This window comes from Ranitomeya imitator, chromosome 3 (genome assembly GCF_032444005.1).
Source record: "Ranitomeya imitator isolate aRanImi1 chromosome 3, aRanImi1.pri, whole genome shotgun sequence".
Classification (NCBI taxonomy): Eukaryota; Metazoa; Chordata; class Amphibia; order Anura; family Dendrobatidae; genus Ranitomeya; species Ranitomeya imitator.
In genome coordinates, this window is record NC_091284.1 from 728,063,488 (window position 1) to 728,087,974 (window position 24,487).

The 24,487-nt window shown below is 42.4% G+C and overlaps 1 protein-coding gene across 1 annotated transcript in view; it reads left to right on the forward strand.

The window, feature by feature from the left end:
• Positions 1-24,487, forward strand: part of ITGB7 (integrin subunit beta 7) — a 176,017-nt gene that overhangs the window by 88,439 nt on the left and 63,091 nt on the right. Inside the window, exons 4-6 of the mRNA XM_069758775.1 lie at positions 14,915-15,116; positions 17,534-17,704; positions 19,047-19,288. Coding sequence (XP_069614876.1) covers positions 14,915-15,116; positions 17,534-17,704; positions 19,047-19,288 — 615 coding nt within the window. The remainder of the gene's footprint in view (positions 1-14,914; positions 15,117-17,533; positions 17,705-19,046; positions 19,289-24,487) is intronic.

The window sequence follows — 24,487 nt, forward strand, 5'->3', positions numbered from 1 at the left end:
AACCTCAGAGTTTGTGCATGTAACGTGTGTTCTGTATGGGCTCAAAGAAAGCCTCAACCCCTTTCATCCTCCAGCCTGTTTTCACTTTCCTAACCAAGCCAAAATTTTTAATTCTGACCAGTGTCACTTTATGAGCTAATAACTGTAACATGTCAACATATCCCAGTGATTCTGAGACTGTTCGTGACTAGTGATGAGCGAATATACTCGTTACTCGAGATTTCTCGAGCATGCTCGGGGGTCCTCCGAGTATTATTTAGTGCTCGGAGATTTAGTTTTTCTTGCCACAGCTGAATGATTTTCATCTGTTAGCCAGCATAAGTACATGTGGGGATTCCCTAGCAACCAGGCAACCCCCACATGTACTTATGCTGGCTAACAGATGTAACTCATTCAGCTGCGGCAAGAAAAACTAAATTTCCGAGCACTAAATAATACTCTGAGGACACCTGAGCATGCTCGAGAAATCTCGAGTAACGAGTATATTCGCTCATCACTATTCGTGACACATTGTACTTTATGGTAGTGGTAAAAAATGTTGTGTCTATTTGTAAAAGTATTTAGTAATTTTCAAACTTTCAATTTTTATGCCCTTAAACCAGAGAGTTATATCACAAAAAAATAAATAATAAATAACATTTACTATATGTCTACTTTACATCAGCTTAATTTTTTAAGCATATTTACTTTTATTAGGAAGTTAGAAGGGTTAATAGTATATCAGCAATTTCTAATTTTTCCAGCAAAATTTACAAAACCGTTTTTTTTTTGAGGACCACATCATGTTAGAAGTGTCTATGTGACAGAAAATGCACAAAAGTGACACCATTTTTAAAACTGCACCCCTCAAAGTGCTGAAAACCACATTCAAGAAGTTTATTGACCCTTTAGCTGCTTGACAGGAATCAAAGCAATGTGGAAGGAAAAAATGAAAATATAACATTTTCACACAAAAATATTGCTTTAGCCCCAAATGTTTCATTTTCACAAAGGTAACAGGAGAACATGGACCCCAAGAAATGTTGTGCAATTTCTCTTGAGTATGCTGATTCCCCATATGTGGTGATAAACTGTTTGGGTGCATGGCAGGGCTTGGAAGGGAAGGAGCACCATTTAACTTTTGGAGAGCATATTTTGCTGGTACAGATAGCAGACACCATGTCGTGTTTGGAGAGCCCCTGATGTGCCTGAACAGTGGAAACCCCCACAAGTGACCCCATTTTGGAAACTACACCCCTCAAAGAATGTATCTAGAGGTGTGCAGAGGACCCTGAACTAACCGGAGTGTCACAGAATTTTTGTAACATTGAGCTGTGAAAATGAAAATTAAGATTTTTACCACAAAAATGTGGCATCAGCCCCAAATTTTTCATTATCACGATGGTAGCAGGAGAAAATGGACACCAAATTTTGTTGCCCAATTTCTCCTGCGTACTCTGATTCCCAATGTGTGGTGGAAAACAATTGTTTTGTCATGCTGCTAAGCTCCGAAAAGAAGGCGTGATGTTTTTGGTCTGTGGTTAACATGCTGCGTTTGCAGAGTTCTTGATGTGCCTAAACAGTGGAAACTAACCACAAGTAACCCCATTTTGGAATCTACACCCCTCAAAGAATTTATCTAGAGGTGTGGTGAGCACCTTGAACCCGCAGGTACTTCACAGAATTTTATAATCTTGAGCCGTAAAAATAAAAAAATGACATTCTTGCTACAAAAATGTTGTTTTAGCCCCAAATGTTTCATTTTCACAAGGGTAAACAAAAGCAAACAAGCTGTAAAATTTCTTGCGCAAATTCTTGTGTGCGCATCGATACCCCATATGTGCTCAAAAACTATTTTTGAGGCACAATACAAAGCTCAGAAGGGAAGGAGCGCAATATTTTAGTGCTGATTTTGCTGTTATGGTTTGTGGCTACCATGTCACATTTGCAGAGGCCCTGAGGTACCAGAACATAGTAACATAGTAACATAGTTAGTAAGGCCGAAAAAAGACATTTGTCCATCCAGTTCAGCCTATATTCCATCATAATAAATCCCCAGATCTACGTCCTTCTACAGAACCTAATAATTGTATGATACAATATTGTTCTGCTCCAGGAAGACATCCAGGCCTCTCTTGAACCCCTCGACTGAGTTCGCCATCACCACCTCCTCAGGCAAGCAATTCCAGATTCTCACTGCCCTAACAGTAAAGAATCCTCTTCTATGTTGGTGGAAAAACCTTCTCTCCTCCAGACGCAAAGAATGCCCCCTTGTGCCCGTCACCTTCCTTGGTATAAACAGATCCTCAGCGAGATATTTGTATTGTCCCCTTATATACTTATACATGGTTATTAGATCGCCCCTCAGTCGTCTTTTTTCTAGACTAAATAATCCTAATTTCGCTAATCTATCTGGGTATTGTAGTTCTCCCATCCCCTTTATTAATTTTGTTGCCCTCCTTTGTACTCTCTCTAGTTCCATTATATCCTTCCTGAGCACCGGTGCCCAAAACTGGACACAGTACTCCATGTGCGGTCTAACTAGGGATTTGTACAGAGGCAGTATAATGCTCTCATCATGTGTATCCAGACCCCTTTTAATGCACCCCATGATCCTGTTTGCCTTGGCAGCTGCTGCCTGGCACTGGCTGCTCCAGGTAAGTTTATCATTAACTAGGATCCCCAAGTCCTTCTCCCTGTCAGATTTACCCAGTGGTTTCCCGTTCAGTGTGTAATGGTGATATTGATTCCCTCTTCCCATGTGTATAACCTTACATTTATCATTGTTAAACCTCATCTGCCACCTTTCAGCCCAAGTTTCCAACTTATCCAGATCCATCTGTAGCAGAATACTATCTTCTCTTGTATTAACTGCTTTACATAGTTTTGTATCATCTGCAAATATCGATATTTTACTGTGTAAACCTTCTACCAGATCATTAATGAATATGTTGAAGAGAACAGGTCCCAATACCGACCCCTGCGGTACCCCACTGGGAGAACAGCAGAACCCTTCCATAAATAACTCCTTTTTACAAATAACACCCCCTCATTGAATTGATCTAAGGGTGCAGTGATCATATTGACACCACAGGTGTGTCAAAGAACCTTATACCATTGGGTGGTGAAGAAAAAATAATTACATTACCACAAAAACCTAGATTTAGCCCCAGATTTTACATTTTCACAGGGGGCAATCAGTAAAAATTGCTCCAAAATTTGTCCCACAATTTCTGCTAAACGTAGCAATATGTGTCTGTACAGTACTGCTTAACCACAGAGAGACTCAGGAGGGAAGGGGCACTATATGAGTCTTGGAGCACAGATTTTCCTAGAATAGTTTGTGGACTCCAAATACAGACCCCCAAAGATCCAGAACAGCAGAATCACCCCTCAAGTGACTCAGTTTGGGAACTGCACCACTTTAGGAATTTATCTTTACACTAGATGGTGGCCCGATTCTAACGCATCGGGTATTCTAGAATATGCATGCCCATGTAGTATATTGCCGAGACACGTAGCATATTGCCCAGCCACGTAGTATATTGCCCAGTCACATAGTATTTTGCCCAGTCACGTAGTATATTGCCCAGCCACGTAGTATATTGCCCAGTCACGTAGTATATTGTCCAGCCACGTAGTATATTGCCCAGCCACGTAGTATATTGCCCAGCCACATAGTATTTTGCCCAGTCACGTAGTATATTGCCCAGCCACGTAGTATATTGCCCAGTCATGTAGTATATTGCCCAGCCACGTAGTATATTGCCCAGCCACGTAGTATATTGCCAAGTCACGTAGTATATTGCCCAGCCACGTAGTATATGCCCAGTCACGTAGTATATTGCCCATCCACATAGTATATTGCCCAGCCACATAGTATATTGCCCAGTCATGTAGTATATTGCCCAGCCACGTAGTATATTGCCCAGTCATGTAGTATATTGCCCAGCCACGTAGTATATTGCCCAGCCACGTAGTATATTGCCCAGCCACGTAGTATATTGCCCAGTCACGTAGTATATTGCCCAGTCACGTAGTATATTGCCCAGCCACGTAGTATATTGCCCAGTTACGCAGTATATTGCCCAGTGACGTAGTATACAGCACAGAGCCACATAGTATATTGCCCAGTGACATAGTATACAGCACAGAGCCACGTAGTATATTGCACAGCGACGTAGTATACAGCTCAGAGCCACATAGTATATTGCCCAGCCACGTAGTATATTGGCCAGTCACATAGTATATTGCCCAGCTACATAGTATATTGCCCAGCCACATATGTCACAGGTTAAAAAATAAAAAATAAACATATACTCACCTTCCGAGGGAGCCCTTGTAGTCCTGTCGCCTGTGTGCGGTGCATTCGGCAGCTTCCGGTCCCAGGGTTGGTAGCGCAGGACCCGTGATGACGTCGTGGTCACATGACCATGACATCATGTCAGGTCCTTGTCGCATACCATCCTTGCCACCGGAACCTGCAGCTTGCATGGAGCGGTTACCGGAGCGTTGTGAGGAGCAGGAAAGGCGCCGGAGGGTGAGTATATGATGATTTTAAATTTTTTTATTGTTAACATTAGATCCTTTTACTATTGGCGCTGCGTAGGCAGCATCAATAGTAAAAACTTGGTCACACAGGGTTAATAGCGGTGGTAACGGAGTGCGTTACCCGCGGTATAACACGGTCCGTTACTGCTGGCATTAACCCTGTGTGAGCGGTGACTGCGGGGAGTATGGAGCGGGCGCCAGGCCCTGACTGCAGGGGAGTAGGGAGGGACTAATCGGACTGTGACCGTCGCTGATTGGTCGCGGCAGCCATGACAGGCAGCTGGCGAGACCAGTCAGCGACTTGGATTCCATGACAGACAGAGGCCTCGACCAATGAATATCCGTGACAGAAAGGACAGACAGAAGGACAGACAGAAAGACGGAAGTGACCCTTAGACAATTATATAGTAGATGCAGTGATGATTTTGATTCCACTGGAGTCTTCCATAAACAAGTAACAATAGATGATGCTGAGTGAAAATAGCAAATCTGCTAGTGCAGTGCCCAGTATGTTGTAGTACCCAATACATTGTAGTGCCTGTACATTGTGCCAAGCTCGTACTTCTGGAGACATGCACCCCGTAAATTAAGTGGGCTCTCATCATTACAGTACTGACAAACATGTGGACACTAAATATTGTTTAGGCACACTGGGGCTCAGAAGGTAGGGGGGCATTTGGATTTAAGAATGCAGAATTCACTGGGTTTCTTTTGAGGGGAGCCATTTACCTTTTCCAGAGCCTTTGTATTACCAGTAACTTGGAAGCCCACTATATTTCCGTTAGCAAATGACGGAACTAAGTGGGGGCTTGCTTTTTTTGTGAATTGAGTTGCAGCTTTTATTGGGAACATTTTCCAGAACATTTTGGATCACATTTATCCTGCACTCTACCCTGAGCACTTTCATAGGGGTTTCCATCTTAATCTCCAAATGACGTGATTCATATGAAATCTTTGAAGGATGCATTCACTGTAATGAGGCAGCAGAGTTCCTTTGGACTCTGTGGCTTCTGTTCAGTTGTATCCTTTTTTCAGAGGTGCAGAATACTGTGTCCGACCATGCTTTTATGGACACTTAAAAAAAATGGACACCGCCGGATTATAGGCCAGACAGCGTCCACAGTGCCTCCATCTGCCTCATTATATGGAATTTTCCACCGGGGGTTCCATCTAAATCACGTATTTCAGAGATTTACACAGAAACCCAGGTGTAAGCACTCAGCGTAGCGTGCCCAACAAATGTGACTATTTTTAGGAAAAATAATTGTTTTTGGGTTGCTATATTCTGAGCACTATAGCTTTTAATTTTTTCACTGATGGAATTGTGTGATGGCTTATTTTTCGCAGTACAAGATGACGTTTTCAGTTATACCATTTTTATTTACATTCAACTTTTTGATCGCATTTTATTTCACTTTTTGTTCAACAGTATGATGAAAAAGCATTGTTTTTTGACACATTTTTTACTTATTTCTTTTGCAATGTTCACTAAAAGGGTTAACTAGTAGGATAGTTTTATAGATTGGGTCATTTCGGACCAATATGTGTTCTTTGTTTGCTTATTTTTGTTTTTACATAAATATATGTATTTATTGGTATAATAGTTTTTTCATTTTTTTGTTCTTTGTTTTGTGTTTTTTAAAAAATATTTTTTATAGTTTTTAAAAACTTTATTTCTACTTTTTTTTCCCTCTTTCCCGTTCTAAGCAGGAACTTAAAGGCCACCGTACCTGAATGATTCTGTGGTCATCTTTCGGGTTACCATGGAGCCCATTGGCACAACATGATTGCAATCGCGTTGTGCCAATCGGAGCAGTGAAGGAGCTACCTCCCTCTCCAAACTATTGACAGTGGCATCAGAGGGGATAAACTCCCACGATCGGCGCTAGCACCAATTGTGGGCGTTTCTGCGGTGTGCCAGCTGTAATATATAGCTGACATCCGACAATAATTTCTCAGACTCTGCAAGTGAGCTGACGCGACCGTTGTGCCGTACATGTACGGTAGTTTACAGGAATACACCTGCCGTGGCGCCACGGTGGATGTCGTGAAGGGGTTAAAGAGTATCCGCTGTTTTAATTTTTATTTTAAAAATAAAAAATTCACATTAATAAAAAAAACTTTGCACTATATCTTCTCAAAGAAATTTGATTATTTCTCCTCCTGGACTTATCTTACACTCTTGGTTCATGGGTAAAAGCCATAAAAATTGTATTCAATGAAGACAGATTTTCCCATTACTGAGGTAAGAGATGGCAGCTGATGTTTTTAAAATTCTATTGAGAAGGGATTTCCTGATTGCAGACACAGACATTCTACTGCAAGTTCTCAAGAAACAACTGTTACAGTTCTCCATAGAGCACCCACTGTCATCTATTAGCTCAGTAATGGAAAAGTCTATATTCACTGAAAACAGATTTCTCTTCTTTGACAAACTCCTCTTGATCAATCCACTAGGAGAAAGAAGCAAACTTCTCTAATAAATTATTATTATTATTAGTGATTTCTACACTTTAAGTTCTATAATACAGATCTATACATAGATCCGTTATATAGTCATGTGCATAAAACTTTAGAATCGATTTTGACATAATGACAGGGTTTATCACTACGGCAAATGTCTAGAAAAATCCATATAGCTGCTTAATTTTAGACATTGTGGTAGCACACAAGGAAACCTACAATATTCATGCTGTTTGCCTATTAAAGGCAATGTAGTTAGTAACACATCGCGAGACAAAACTGGAATGTGCAGGTCGTTATTTTTAGGTAATGCTACAAATACAAATACCCTATTATTATTATTATTTGTTTATATAGCACCATTAATTCCATGGTGCTGTACATGAGAAAGGGGTTACATACAGAGTAATAGATATCGTTTACAGTAAACAGGTTTACAATGACAGACTGGTACAGAGGGTAGAGGACCCTGTCCTTGCGGACTTACAATCTACGGGGTAATGGGGAAGAGGCAGAAGGCCGGGGGTGCAGCAGCTCTGGCGGTGGTGAGGCGGCAGCTCTGGTGGTGGTGAGGCGGCAGCTCTGGTGGTGGTGAGGCGGCAGCTCTGGTGGTGGTGAGGCGGCAGCTCTAGCGGTGGTGAGGCGGCAGCTCTGGTGGTGGTGAGGTGGCAGCTCTGGTGGTGGTGAGGCGGCAGCTCTGGTGGTGGTGAGACGGCAGCTCTGGTGGTGGTGAGGCGGCAGCTCTGGTGGTGGTGAGGCGGCAGCTCTAGCGGTGGTGAGGCGGCAGCTCTGGTGGTGGTGAGGTGGCAGCTCTGGCGGTGGTGAGGCGGCAGCTCTGGTGGTGGTGAGGCGGCAGCTCTGGTGGTGGTGAGGCGGCAGCTCAGGTGGTGGTGAGGCAGCAGCTCTGGTGGTGGTGAGGCGGCAGAAACTCAGTGCAAAGTACCACCAAAATTCTGACCACCAACTTTCCACTGATTTCAACACTAACATCCCTCACTTCCAATCAATCTGATTAGTGCAATCATTGTCCACACTTCCCATATTCTTAAAAACAATTTAAAATTAATTGACTAAGATGATGTTTTGTAAATCTTAATGGCTGGCATGCAATATTAGATGATTTTATGTATGCTTGACACTTTTAGAGAATCAGGGAAAAATCGGAAACTGATAAATCATAGTGATTAGTGCTCTCTTTAGACACAGTTTGGGTCTATTTTGTGGCTGGCTGGACTACACCCATGAGGATTTGGGACATTAGGACAGAGGTTTTTTTTTTATAGTTACCATTGTTATTCAATGGTTTACATCTATTTACATTACATTATCTAAACCATGCTGCCCCTGTATGGTGTTTTTGTACAAGAGTTGAACGCTACCAACATATCATCGATTAGTATTTCCCTTTTTTGAGAAATAGCTGTGTGGAGTTTCTGAGTCAAAATACTAAACCACAAAACGAACAGACTACTTGGCATCAATGTGTCTGGTACAAGGGATATAGTTATGTCTGCCAGTGCCTGCTTCATTAAACTACACTGTCTTGAGGTTTTCATATCGGAAGTTTACATTTCCTTCTTCTTTGTACATGGTGGGTGAGAAAACCATGGAGAGTTGTAAAGTCAGTGCCATTATTGCTGTGGCCTAGTCTAGAATGATATGTTAAAAGCTTAAAAACTAAGAAGTTTCCGCAAAAGAGATTGCAGATCTGTGACCTGTGATCTGTGATTTTTTTATAAGCAGCAAACTGGGCAATTGTCCAAGACTCCCATTTCTTAAAAGGACTTATGGTTTGGACACCCATAATGCAGAGATGCAGAAATTATTTCATTACTCCATACACTGCAGTAGGCAAACAGACTAGCAAATTACCACGAGCATCCTACAGTTTTATTAAAGGAGGTTGGGCACTACTTTTTTATTGATGGTCCTTTCTTGGGATAGGCCATCGATATCTAATCAGTGGGGTTGTGACACCTGGCACTCCTGCCAATCAGCTGTTACAGCGGCCAGAAGTTCTTAAGGTACCTTCACACTGAGCAACTTTTGAATGATAACGATAGCGATCCGTGACGTTCCAGCGTCCTGGATAGCGATATCGTTGTGTTTGACACGCAGCAGCGATCAGGATCCTGCTGTGACATCGCTGGTCGGAGCTAGAAGGCCAGAACTTTATTTCGTCGCTGGATCACCCGCTGACATCGCTAAATCGGCGTGTGTGACGCCGATCCAGCGATGTGTTCACTTGTAACCAGGGTAAACATCGGGTTACTAAGCGCAGGGCCGCGCTTAGTAACCCGATGTTTACCCTGGTTACCATTGTAAATGTAAAAAAAACCAAAACACTACATACTCACATTCCGGAGTCTGTCACGTCCCTCACCGTCAGCTTCCCGCACTGACTGTGAGCGCCGGCCGTAAAGCAGAGCGGTGACGTCATCACTGTGCTCTGCTTTACGGCCGGCGCTCACAGTCAGTGCGGGAAGCTGACGGCGAGGGACGCGACAGACACCGGAATGTGAGTATGTAGTGTTTTTCTTTTCTACATTTACAATGGTAACCAGGGTAAACATCGGGTTACTAAGCGCGGCCCTGCGCTTAGTAACCCGATGTTTACCCTGGTTACCCGGGGACTTCGGCATCGTTGGTCGCTGGAGAGCTGTCTGTGTGACAGCTCTCCAGCGACCACACAACGACTTACCAACGATCACGGCCAGGTCGTATCGCTGGTCGTGATCGTTGGTAAATCGTTTAGTGTAACGGTACCTTTAGATGCTGCTGGAACACAGCAGCTCCATCCAAACTATAGTAGCCATGTCTGGGTACTACAGATCCAAACCTTATTCATTTTAATAGGGAGTGGATCTACAGTGCCTGAACACGGCCACTATGGAAATGAAGAGGCTGCTGTGTTCCGCTAGCATCTGAAAACTTCTGTTTCTGATCGGTGGCCTATCCTAAGGATAAGCCATCAATAAAAAAGTAGTGGACAGCCTATTTAAGTTGGTATTATATGGGACCTGAATTGCAGCATTGCATGAGTGCTGTTAGTAGGCAACTTTTGGATACTGCATATTGTTTATGGCAGTATTATTATGGCATATAATAATAAAGAAAATAAAGGGAACACTAAAATACCACATCTTAGAATGAAATCTGAATTGAATATTCCAGTTGCGAATCTTTATTCATTATATAGTGGAATGCGTTAACAACAATAAAACATAAAAATGATCAATGTAAATCAAAATTAATATCCCATGGAGGTCTGGATTTGGAATGATATTCAAAATCAAAGTGGAAAATCAAATTACAGGTTGATCCAAATTCAATGGAAATGCCTCAAGACAAGGAAATGATGCTCAGTAGTGTTTGTGGCCTCCACAAGCCGGTATGGCCTCCCTACAATGCCTAGGCATGGTCCTGATGAGGTGGCGGATGTTCTGAGGGATTTCCTCCCAGACCTGGATTAAAGCATCAGTCTACTCCTGGACAGTCTGTGGTGCAACGTGTCATTGATGGATGGAACGAGACATAATGTCCCAGATGTGCTCGATTGGATTCAGTTCGGGGAACAGGCAGGCCAGTACATAGCATCAATGTCTTAATCATGCAAGAACTGCTGACACACTTCAGCCACTTGAGGCTTAGCATTGTCACGCATCAGAAGCAACCCAGGGCAACCTGCGTCTGCATATAGTCTCACGATGAGTCTCAGGATTTTATCCAGGTACTTAATGACAGTCAGGGTACCACTGGCTAGTACAAAGAGGGCTCTGCCAAACTGGTCAAATCACCCTGCACAGTGTTGAGCTGCAAGCACAACACCCACTTATGGGTGTTGGACCCTCATACCACCCTTATGGAGTCTGTTTCTGATAGTTTCAGCAGACAAATGGATGTTAGTGGCCTGCTGGAGGTCATTTTGCAGGACTCTGGCACTGCTCCTTCTGTTCCTCCGTGCATAAAGGAGGTAGCGGTCTTGCTGCTGGGATGTTGCCCTCCTATGGCCCCCTCCATGTCTCCTGGTGTACTGGCCTGTCTCCTGATATCTGCTCCATGCTCTGGACACTGTGCTGACAGACACAGCGTCCCTTCTTGCCACAGCTCGCATTGATGTGCCATCTTGGATGAGTTGCACTACCTGAGCAATTTCTGAGGGTTGTATACACCACCTCATGTTACTGTACAGTACCTCTAGGGGTGAGAACAAAATTCAAAAGTGACCAAAACAACAGCCAAAAAGGATGAGAACAGATAAATGGTCTGTGGTCACCATCTGCAGAACCTCTCCTTTATATAGGGGTTATCCTGCTAATTGGCTGTCATTTCTAACTGTTGTCTGGGGTCCTCCTATCAGTGCTCAGACCATGTGCTGCACGCTGCATCACATTGGTCTGCATGGCTGTTGTCCCAGAAGGAAGCCTCTTATAAAGATAATGTACTCAAACACTTTGCTGAAGACAAGCAGAGTAAGGACATGGATTACTGGAACCATGTCCTGTGGTCTGATGAGCCCAAGATAAACTTATTTGGTTCAGATGGGGTCAAACGTATGTGACGCCAACCAGGGGATGAGTACAAAGACAAGTGTGTCTTGCCTACAGTCAAGCATGGTGGTGGGAATTTCATGGTTTATGGCTGCATGAGTGCTTCCGGCAGTGGGGAGCTACAGGTCATTGAGGGAACCATGAATGCTAACATGTACTGTTACATACTTAACCAGAGCATGATCCACTCTCTTTGGAAACTTGGCCACGAGGCAGTATCCAACATAACGACCCCAAACACACCTCCAAGATGACCACTGCCTTGATAAAGAAATCGAGGGTAAAGGTGCTGGACTGGCCAAGCATGTCTCCAGATCTAAACCCTACTGAGCATTTGTGGTGCAAGCAGAAGGTATCATAGTAACATAGTAACATAGTTGTTAAGGTTGAAGGAAGACTTTAAGTCCATCTAGTTCAATCCATAGCCTAACCTAACATGCCCTAACATGTTGATCCAGAGGAAGGCAAAAAAAACCAAGTGGCAAAGAGTAAGCTCCACATTGGGGAAAAAAATTTGGTCCCGACTCCACATACGGCAATCAGACTAGTTCCCTGGATCAACGCCCTATCAAGGAATCTAGTATATATAACCTGTAGCATTATACTTTTAAAGAAAGGCATCCAGTCCCCTCTTAAATTTAAGTAATGAATCACTCATTACAACATCATACGGCAGAGTTCCATAGTCTCACTGCTCTTACAGTAAAGAATCTGCGTCTGTTATTATGCTTAAACCTTCTTTCCTCCAGAAGTAGAGGATGCCCCCTTGTGCCTGTCTCAGGTCTATGATTAAAAAGATCATCAGAAAGGTCTTTGTACTGTCCCCTCATATATTTATACATTAAAATAAGATCACCCCTTAGCCTTCGCTTTTCCAAACTAAATAGCCCCAAGTGTATAACCTATCTTGGTATTGCAGATCCCCCAGTCCTCTAATAAACTTGGTCGCTCTTCTCTGCACCCGCTCTAGTTCAGCTATGTCTTTCTTATACACCGGAGACCAGAACTGTACACAGTATTCTAAGTGTGGTCGAACTAGTGACTTGTATAGAGGCAAAATTATGTTCTCCTCATGAGCATCTATGCCTCTTTTAATGCATCCCATTATTTTATTTGCCTTTGTAGCAGCTGCCTGACACTGGCCACTGAATATGAGTTTGTCATCCACCCATATACCCAGATCTTTTTCATTGACGGTTTTGCCCAGTGTTTTACAATTAAGTACATAATTGTACATATTATTACTTCTACCCAAGTGCATGACCTTATATTTATCCCCTTTAAAGATCATTTGCCATTTATCAGCCCAAGCTTCTAGTTTACATAAATCATCCTGTAATATAAAATTGTCCTCCTCTGTATTGATTACCCTGCAAAGTTTAGTGTCATCTGCAAATATTGAAATTCTACTCTGAATGCCCCCTACAAGGTCATTAATAAATATGTTAAAAAGAAGAGGGCCCAATACTGACCCCTGTGGTACCCCACTGATCACCGCGACCCAGTCCGAGTGTGCTCCATTAATAACCACCCTTTGTTTCCTATCCCTGAGCCAGCTCTTAACCCACTTACACATATTTTTCCCTATCCCCATTATTCTCATTTTATGTATCAACCTTTTGTGTGGCACTTTTGAAAAGTCCATATACACTACGTCCACTGGGTTCTTTTGGTCCAGTCCGGAACTTACCTCTTCATAGAAATTGATCAGATTAGTCTGACATGAACGGTCCCTAGTAAACCCATGTTGGTATTGGGTCATGAGGTTACAGATACTCCAGTATAGCATCCCTTAGAATGCCCTCCAGGATTTTACCCACAGTAGAGGTTAAGCTTACTGGCCTATAATTACTGAGTTCAATTTTTGTCCCCTTTTTGAATATTGGCACCACATTTGCTATATGCCAGTCCTGTGGTACTGACCCTTTTATTATGGAGTCTTTAAAGCTTAAAAATAATGGTTTATCAATTACTGTACTTAATTCCTGCAGTACTCGGGGGTGTATCCCATCTGGGCCTGGAGATTTGTCAATTTTAGTGATTTTTAGATGCCGCCGTACTTCCTGCTGGGTTAAGTAGGTGACATTTAATGGGGAATTTTTGTTATCACTGATCATATTGTCTGCCATGGGATTTTCTTGTGTAGATCCTGATAAAAAAAAAAAACCATTTAGCATATTGGCTTTTTCCTCATCCTCCATTTCTCCCAGACTATTTTTAAGGGGGCCAACACTATCATTTTTTAATGTCTTACTATTTATGCAGTTAAAGAATATTTTGGGATTATTTTTACTCTCTCTGGCAATGAGTCTCTCTGTCTCAACCTTGGCTGCCTTGATTTGCTTTTTACAGAATTTATTTAATTTTCTGTATTTATTTAATGCCTCATCACTACCTACTTCCTTTAATTCTCTAAATGCTTTCTTTTTGTCACTTATTGCGCCCCTTACAGCTCTATTTAGCCATATTGGTTTCCTCCTATACCTGGTATGTTTATTCCCATACGGTATATACTGTGCACAGGTCCTATCCAGGATGCTAATAAATGTCTCCCATTTTTTTTGTGTATTTTTATGTCTCAGGATATCGTCCCAGTTAATTGCACTAAGATCATCTCTCATCCGTTGGAAATTTGCCCTCCTGAAGTTTAGTGTCCTTGTAACCCCTCTATTAAACATCTTATTAAAGGATACATGAAAACTTATTATTTTGTGATCACTATTCCCCAAGTGACCCCCAATCCTTATATTTGATATGCGGTCTGACCTGTTGGTTAATATTAGGTGGAGGAGCGCAAGGTCTCTAACATCCGCCAGTTCCGTGATGTTGTCAGGGAGGACTGGAAGAGGATTCTAGCTGGTGGCACTTGCGCAGATTGAGAGCATTGTTTGCCAGTAGATGCTACTGCGCAAGCGCTGCCACCATTTTGTTACAGCAAAAAAAATTGCCTCCAGCAAAATGGCGTCGGTATCTGTCGGCAAGCGATAGATGCTACTGTACAGGTGCTGCTGCTGGCACCATTTTCCTGTAGCTACATTTTATTTTTGTAAAGACCACAAGCACAGTATTTAAAATAGGAGGCAGGTCACTGAAGGTTCAGGGACTTGTTATTTAAGCACACAAGGATGACAGTGAGCCAAAGCACCAAAAAAAGACCCGTCCACAGCCCCTCCCACAGCCCGGCCCCAAAGCACGAGAACCTCATTAACTCAAAACTGCAAACAAAGATTAAACAAAAACCACAAGACGGATTTCTTCAACCCAGGAATCATTTTAATCAATGTAACAGCGCCAACGTGACAATGCCTGTAGTTTTCTTAGCAATATCCTAATGACAGGTTCGCTTTAATAAAGTTTTGTTGATTTTGCAGACTTTCACAGAAGGAGGCGAGTCCGAAGGTTCTCGATGTGCTACCCGTCTAGAGCTCCTTCGGCGTGGATGTGATGAAGAACACGTGATAGAACCCAAAGGGCTTGTTCAGTTTCTTAAGGACGAGCCCTTGAGTGACAATGCTGATGAAGGCACTGTCACACAACTAGCTCCACAGAAGGTCTCTGTCAAACTGCGACTTGGTGAGATGACTATTATATACAATTCTTACTGGCTATGCATTGATTACATATGAATAGATCAGGGGCAGGCATACCATTGGTGCAACCTGCGCAGCTGCACATGGGCCCCAAGAGGTAAGGGGATCCATTTTCATCTACAAAGCAGTAAGCAACTTTTGTCACTGAAACAAAGAGGGGCCCATATACTATTCATGCACAGAGGCCCTCTTATCTTCATCTCCGCCACTGGAATAAATGGGATATAAAACGGATAATTATTCTATAATGTAAAGGGGATTTCTAGTCCTATTTTGTGAAGTATATCTGTATCTGAGAAAAATATATTTTATGTACAGTGGCATGTAAAAGTCTGTGTACCCCTGGTCAAAAATTACTGTTATTGTGAAGATTAAATGATTTCTAAAAGGCCTACTGTTAAAGATGACACTTTACCTTTGTATTTTAGGCAAAAAAAATTTGTCATTTTTTACATTTTAAAAAATACAAAACGGAAAATGGGCCAATGCAAAATTTTGGGCACCCTTGAAGATGTGTGCGCTCAGATAATTTTGACTAAGGTTTCAGACCTTAATTAACCTGTTAGGGTTATGGTTTGTTCACTTCCATCATTAGGAAACGCTAGGTGATGCAAATTTCCCAGCTTTATAAAACCTTCTCTAGCTTTGTGCCAGAAAACAGCAGCCATGGGTTCTTCTATGCAGCTGCCTAGCACTCTGGTGGAGGCTCAGAAAGCAGGAGAAGGCTATAAGATAGCAAGGCATTTTCAAGTTGCCCTTTCCTCAGTTTAAAATGCAAATAAGAAATGGCAGTTATTAGGAACAGTGGAGGCCAATATAAGGTCTGGAAGACCAAGCAAAATTTCAGTGAGAGCTGCTCATACGATTACTAGAGAGGCAAATTAGAACCTCCACGTGACTGCAAAAGATTTAGTAGACTCTGGAGTTGTGGTACATTGTTCTAGTGTTCATAGACACCTGCAAAAATATGGCCTTCATGGAAGAGTCATGAGAAGAAAACCTCTCCTGTGTTCTCACCATAAAATTCAGCATCAGAAGTATGCAAAGAACATCTAAACAAACCAGATGCATTTTAGAAACAAGTCCTGTGGATCGATGAGGTTAAAATAGAACTCTTTGGTCGCAATGATCAAAAGTATGTGTGGGGAGAAAAGGGCACAGAATTTCAGGAAAAGAACATCTCGCCAACCATCAAGCATGGAGGTGGGTCAATCATGCTTTGGAGTTCTGTTGCAACCAATGGCAGGGGGAACATTTTAAGGGTAGAGGGAAGAATGGATTCAATGAAATGTAAAGAAATTCTCGAGGCACGCATAACAACATATGTAAAAAATGCTGAAGATGAAAAGAGGATGGCTTTTACAAATGGATAATACAAGTGAAAATCCACTATAGATTACCTCAAAAGGCGCAAGCTGAAGGTTTTACAATGGCCCTCACAGTTCACTGATCTGAACATCATTAAAAATCTGTGGCTAGACGCCAAAATAGCAGAGCATGCAAGACGACCCAGGAATCTCACAGAACTGGAAGAATTTTCCAAGAAAGAATGGAGGAATATCCCTCAAACAAGAACTGAAAGACTCTAGGCTTGCTACAAAAAGTGTATACAAGCTGTGATACTTTCAAAAGGGGGTGTTACTAGGTACAAACCATGCAGGGTGCCTAAACTTTTGCATCGGCCCATTTTCATTTTTGTAATTTTTAAAATGTAAAAGATGAAAATATATTTTTTTATTTGCCTACAATACAAAGGAAATGTGTCATCTTTAACTTTGGGCCTTTTACAGACTATTTCATCTTCAACTTGCATAACGGTAATAACAGTAATTTTGACCACGGGTGCCCAAACTTTGTCATGTCACAGTATATACATTTTATGCAATCCAACTACGTACATGTTTTATTCCTTGTGAGTCTAATGTTTACTATTGCATATTATCTATTGGGAAGAGTTTCTATATATTTTATGTTATAAAATATTCGCATCTTGTAGGCAATTCATAAACATACAGTTCGAATCCTCTTTGTACAACACAAGATTCCCAATAGCTCTGCCTCTTAATTCAACCCTGTATTGAGGTGTCGGCAATCTTCCCTTTGTTATTGACATTGTTAATTCTGCTTATCTTGGCTCACACAATACTAGAAATCTTTCATGTTGTCTTATAAAAATGAAGTGATAACATTAGTTTTACTGCATGTTGTAAAGCAATAAGCTTTTATAAGTGTCTAGGGGTATCTGTCGCCATCTAGTGGCCAATGTACCTAGTGCAATATTTAATAATTCCTTTTTTTTTTTAAATGGACAGACATAAAAATTTTATTTTTGTTTTTGATTATATTTTCCTCAAGAGTATTTGGACTGTTAGTGTCTTATAATTACTGTTGCAATTTCAGGAGAGAAGAGAACCTTTCAAGTTCGGTTTAAGCGTGCAGAGGGGTACCCTATTGATCTCTATTACCTGATGGACTTGTCCTATTCTATGAAGGATGATTTGGAGAATGTTAAGAAATTAGGAAGTGACATTCAGGAGGTGCTTCACAAAGTCACCAAGTCTGTACGCATTGGTACGGTTCAGCTGACAATATGGTCATTGAAAGAAATACAAGTAGATAAAATAGCAATTAATATGAAAAAAATAAATAAACATATGTCTTTTTTTCCTAATTTTTCATTTAAGAACCATGCTGTTTCTTAGCTAATTACTCCTGTTTCCAGGGTGTCCTTATGGAGAGTGGCAAATGGTTGTATCCCGGAAATTCCCATGGAATTGCGATATTTCTCGGAATATCGAATTTAGTCAACATTTGACTTTCCAAGAATATAATCTATTATTAATCTGTTACAGAAGAATCTACTATTAGGATTTGATGTGAAACAAGGTTATTTTACAAGCTATTAAATGGATTTTCAGGTGTGATAGAAAGAATTGTGCCTATGTTAGAGTCACCATGAAGTAGGACTAGATAACATTCATACAGTATAGCAGTGTTCCCCAACTCCGGTCCTCGAGAGCCACCAACAGGTCATGTTTTCAGGATTTCTTTAGTATTGCACAGGTGATGGAATTAATGCCTGTGCAGATGATGCAATTATCACCTCCTTATCAGATTTAGGACATTCATATGCATCTGATATAGTAGATCTTGGGAACAGTCAGGGCACTCACAGGTTCCTGTGCGCAAAAATAGAAATATTAGGAGAACTGACATTATCTTTAAAGGGTTTTTTTTCGTAAATGCATGTATATGGGGTTAAAAATCATTTATTCAATTGGGTTTCATTACAAATGTTGCACTATTTTCCTTTTATTACATCTTTGTTGCACTATTACTGGCTGCAGAATATGTTGAGAATGGGTTTGTAACTCTTTATCCTGAGCTCCTCTCAGCTGATTTATGACCAGAGATCACCTCAAAGTTGAATGTGCTGGGAAACAAAGACCATGTAAAAGCCAAATGGTGCAAATCTTTTAATGAAGCCCAGTTGTGGATTTTGATAACATTTTTTTTTGCCAAATTCTGTCGAACGCTATTCATGAAGTTTGTGCAAAGACAAAATTGTCTTTATTTTTATCTTTTTAACAGGATTTGTGACTCTTTTAGAGAGAAAACGTCATAGGTCTTGATAATCTGGATTGCCAGAGATTAGTGTTCCCCAACTCCGGTCCTCAAGAGCCACCAACAGGTCATGTTTTCAGGATTTCCTTAGTATTGCACAGGTGATCATTGCATTACCTGGAAAGGCAAGAATTCCATCACCTGGGCAATACTAAGGAAATCCTGAATGCATGACCTGTTGGTGGCTCTTGAAGATTGGGGAACACTGCCACAGATGATGACCTTAGTATTGACCAGTAATGATGTGCGTTGCAGCAGTGGATGTATATCTGACACATTCTCTGTACAGGTTTTGGCTCGTTTGTGGACAAGACAGTGTTACCGTTTGTAAACACGGTGAAATGGCAGATGCAGAATCCTTGTCCATCTCGTACAGAGCGCTGTCAGCCACCCTTCAGCTACCGGCATGTTCTGTCTTTAACCTCAAACCTCACCTTATTCCAACAACGAGTCAGTGCGGAGAATATCTCAGGCAACCTGGACACACCCGAGGGTGGATTTGATGCCATACTACAGGCGGCCGTATGCACAGTAAGGACACAAGATATTCAGATGTCAGATATTTTGAATCTATTATCATGAAAACATGCTAAGTACGTCTAACAATTTTTTTTACCCAATTCTTTACAATTAAACTGTTACACTATGTTCACACGTTACTTTTGTCCTGCTTTTTTTCTGAAACCAAAACTTGATCTCTTGGCAGTAAAAAACGTGCACCCAAAACACAGGTTTTGCTGCTTCTTTGTGCTGCTTTCCATGCTGCCTTTCTTACTGCTTTTTTGCTGCATGTTTCAGGATACCAAAGTTCAACTTTGCTTCCACCTTGCAAGCACGAACCATAGAAGGTGTTAGGCCCCCAATGCAAGACATATGTGACACCATAAATCATTTTTATGTAAAAATAAAAAAGGAGAAAGTTGAAATGGTAGGTCATTGTTTGCTTAAAGGTACCTTCACACATAACGATATTGTTAACGATATAGTTGCTTTTTGTGACGTAGCAACGATATCGTTAATAAAATCGTTATGTGTGACAGCGACCAACGATCAGGCCCCTGCTGGGAGATCGTTGGTCGCTGAAGAAAGTCCAGAACTTTATTTCGTCGCTGGACTCCTGCTGACATCGCTGGATCGGCGTGTGTGACACCGATCCAGCGATGTCTTCACTGGTAACCAGGGTAAACATCGGGTAACTAAGCGCAGGGCCGCGCTTAGTAACCCGATGTTTACCCTGGTTACCATCCTAAAAGTAAAAAAAACAAACACTACATACTTACCTACCGCTGTCTGTCCTCCAGCGCTGTGCTCTGCACTCCTCCTGTACTGGCTGTGAGCGTCGGTCAGCCGGAAAGCAGAGCGGTGACGTCACCGCTCTGCTTTCCGGCCGCTGTGCTCACACAGACAGTACAGGAGGAGTGCAGAGCAGAGCGCCGGGGACAGACAGCGGTAGGTAAGTATGTACTGTTTGTTTTTTTTACTTTTAGGATGGTAACCAGGGTAAACATCGGGTTACTAAGCGCGGCCCTGCGCTTAGTTACCCGATGTTTACCCTGGTTACCGGCATCGTTGGTCGCTGGAGAGCGGTCTGTGTGACAGCTCTCCAGCGACCAAACAGCGACGCTGCAGCGATCCGGATCGTTGTCGGTATCGCTACAGCGTCGCTTAATGTGAAGGGGCCTTAACACAGTGGTAGAGATTCAGTTGGTAAGGCATTGTTTACTTTCTCACATTGGTAGGAATCCAATTAGAAGGGCATTGTTTACTTTCACTCATTGGTTGGGCATTGAGTTGGTCAGGCATTGTTTACTTTACCATATGACTAATTTAATTAACCTGTACTAACACTAAAGGTACCTTCACACATAATGATATCGTTAAGGATATCGTTGCAACGTCATGCTTTTTGTGACGTAGCAACGATCCCACTAACGATCTCGTTATTGTGTGACAGCGACCAACGATTAGGCCCCTGCTGGAAGATCGTTGGTCGTGGGGAATGATCAGGACCTTTTTTGGTCGCTGATCACCCGCTGTCATCGCTGGATCGGCGTGTGTGACGCCGATCCAGCGATGTGTTCACTTGTAACCAGGGTAAATATTGGGTTACTAAGCGCAGGGCCGCGCTTAGTAGCCCGATATTTACCCTGGTTACCATTGTAAAAGTAGAAAAAAAAAACAGTACATACTCACATTCTGATGTCTGTCACATCCCCCGGCGTCCACAGGGTTAAAACTGCTTTCGGCAGGAGCGCTGCTAATGCAAGCGCTCCGGCCGAGAGCTTCCCTGCACTGACTGTCAGTGCCGGCAGTAAAGCAGAGCACAGCGGTGACGTCACCGCTGTGCTCTGCTTTACGGCCGGCGCTCACACAGTCAGTGCAGGGAAGCTGTCGGCCGGAGTGCTTGCATTAGCAGCGCTCCTGCCGAAAGCAGTTTTAACCCTGTGGACGCCGGGGGACGTGAGAGACATCAGAATGTGAGTATGTACTGGTTTTTTTTTTTACTTTTACAATGGTAACCAGGGTAAATATCGGGTTACTAAGCGCCGTCCTGGGTGTGTGCGTGTACTCAGGACGGCGTGGAGTTTTTATTATTTTTTATTGTTTCCACATTGTGTCACTCAATTTTTCAGGGAACTAATATACCCCGATTGTGGGTAATACTTACCTTGCACGGATATATAAATAATTATTATTATTGTGCGGTTGGGTATCCGTATATTCATTTTTATATGCCGTCCCGTGCTGCACACTTTTTTGTATGATTGTTTTGTATTTTTATCGTATATTTTTTAACGGTAGTTTTTTATATATTGTATCGCTGCTTGATAATTAAATAATAAAAGAATATATCTTGGTCCAGTCTGGTCTTGCTGGTGCATCCTTTGGTTTGGTGATTGGTTTTGGTTCTTGGTTTAAGTAGTCTCCACTTTCTTTTTACTCAAAAGACACCAGGGTGAGCGAATATCACTATATTTATGATTGTGATACTGATTTATATATAGCCTTTATTTTATTTGGGTTGTTCTCTTATAATTTTCTCTGACTTGTATAGAGGTAAAATTATGTTCTCCTCATGAGCATCTATGCCTCTTTTAATGCATCCCATTATTTTATTTGCCTTTGTAGCAGCTGCCTGACACTGGCCACTAAATGTGAGTTTGTCATCCACCCATACACCCAGGTCTTTTTCATTGACGATTTTGCCCAGAGTTTTCGAATTAAGCGCATAGTTATACATCTTATTACTTCTACCCAAGTGCATGACCTTACATTTATCCCCATTAACGCTCATTTGCCATTTATCAGCCCAAGTTTCTAGTTTACATAAATCATCCTGCAATATAAAATTGTCCTCCTCTGTATTGATTACCCTACAGAGTTTAGTGTCATCTGCAAATATTGAAATTCTGCTCTGTATGCTGTTGTGAATTCTGTTTTCGAACTCCCTCCTGTGGTCATAAATGGTACTTCGGCGAGTTCTGTCCATGGACTCCCTCTGGTGGCTGTGAGTGGAGCTGCTGCTTCTGAGGTTCCTTCCACAGGTGACGTAGTTTATTCTTTGGCTGGCTGTTCTATTTAACTCCACTCAGATCGTTACTCCATGCCAGCTGTCAATGTTCTTGTACTGGTTCAGTTCGCTCTTGGATCTTTCTGGTGACCTGTCTACTCCAGCAGAAGCTAAGTCCCTGCTAGTTAATTATTTGTTCATTGTTTCCTTGTCCAGTTGGCTATCATGATTTTGTCTTGCTAGCTGGAAGCTCTGGGATGCAGAGTGGCACCTCCGCACCGTGAGTCGGTGCGGAGGTCTTTTTGCACACTCTGCGTGGTCTTTTGTAGTTTTTTGTGCTGACCGCAAAGATACCTTTCCTATCCTCAGTCTGTTTAGTAAGTCTGGCCTCCCTTTGCTGAAACCTGTTTCATTTCTGTGTTTGTGAATTTCATCTTAACTCTCAGTCAATACATGTGGGGGGCTGCCTTTTCCTTTGGGGAATTTCTCTGAGGCAAGGTAGGCTTTATTTTCTATCTTTAGGGCTAGTTAGCTCTTAGGCTGTGAAGAGGCGTCTAGGTCGTGTTAGGTACGCTCCATGGCTATTTCTAGTTGTGTGATAGAATTAGGGGTTGTGGTCAGCAGAGCTCCCACTTCCCAGAGCTTGTCCTGTGTGTGTTTAACCATCAGGTCGTTCCGGGTGCTCCTAACCACCAGGTCCATAACAGTACAGCTGGCCCAAAGTATTAAGAGGGATAAGAGAAGTTCTGAGACCTTTTTTTTTCTTCTCTGCAGTGTGTTTTGTCTTTCTTTTCCCCTTAACGTCTGGGTGGTTCAGGACACAGGTGTAGATATGGACATTCAAGGTCTGTCCTCTTGTGCGGATCATCTCACTGCAAGGGTACAAAACATTCAAGATTTTGTGGTTCAGAATCCGATGTTAGAGCCTAGAATTCCAATTCCTGATTTGTTTTCTGGGGATAGATCTAAATTCCTGAATTTCAAAAATAATTGTAAAATGTTTCTAGCTTTGAAACCCCGCTCCTCTGGTGACCCCGTTCAACAAGTAAAAATCATTATTTCTTTGTTGCGTGGTGACCCTCAAGACTGCGCTTTTTCCCTTGCGCCAGGAGATCCTGCATTGCGTGATGTAGATGCGTTTTTTTCTGGCGCTTGGATTGCTTTATGATGAACCAAATTCAGTGGATCAGGCAGAGAAAATCTTGCTGGCTTTGTGTCAGGGTCAGGATGAAACGGAGGTGTACTGTCAGAAGTTTAGAAAGTGGTCTGTGCTTACTCAGTGGAATGAGTGTGCCCTGGCGGCAATTTTCAGAAAGGGTCTTTCTGACGCCCTTAAGGATGTCATGGTGGGATTTCCCACGCCTGCTGGTCTGAATGAGTCTATGTCCTTGGCCATTCAGATCGATAAGCGCTTGCGTGAGCGCAAAGCTGTGCACCATTTGGCAGTATTCTCTGAGCATAGGCCTGAGCCTATGCAATGTGATAGGACTTTGACCAGAGCGGAACAGCAAGAACACAGACATTGGAATGGGCTGTGTTTTTACTGTGGTGATTCCACTCATGCTATCTCCGATTGTCCTAAGCGCACTAAGCGGTTCGCTAGGTCTGCCACCATTGGTACGGTACAGTCTAAATTTCTTTTGTCCGTTACTCTGATTTGCTCTCTGTCGTCCTATTCTGTTATGGCATTTGTGGATTCGGGCGCTGCCCTGAATTTGATGGACTTGGAGTTTGCCAAGCGCTGTGGTTTTTTTCTTGGAGCCCTTGCAGTATCCTATTCCATTGAGAGGAATTGATGCTACGCCTTTGGCCAAGAATAAGCCTCAGTACTGGACTCAATTGACCATGTGCATGGCTCCTGCACATCAGGAGGATATTCGCTTTTTGGTGTTGCATAATCTGCATGATGTGGTCGTTTTGGGGTTGCCATGGCTACAGGTCCATAATCCAGTATTGGATTGGAAATCTATGTCTGTGTCCGGCTGGGGTTGTCGGGGGGTACATGGTGATGTTCCATTGCTGTCAATTTTGCCTTCCACTCCTTCTGAAGTCCCTGAGTTTTTGTCAGATTACCGGGATGTATTTGAAGAGCCCAAATCCGGTGCCTTACCTCCTCATAGGGATTGCGATTGTGCTATTAATTTGATTCCTGGTAGTAAGTTTCCTAAGGGCCGACTGTTTAATTTATCTGTGCCAGAGCACGCCGCTATGCGGAGTTA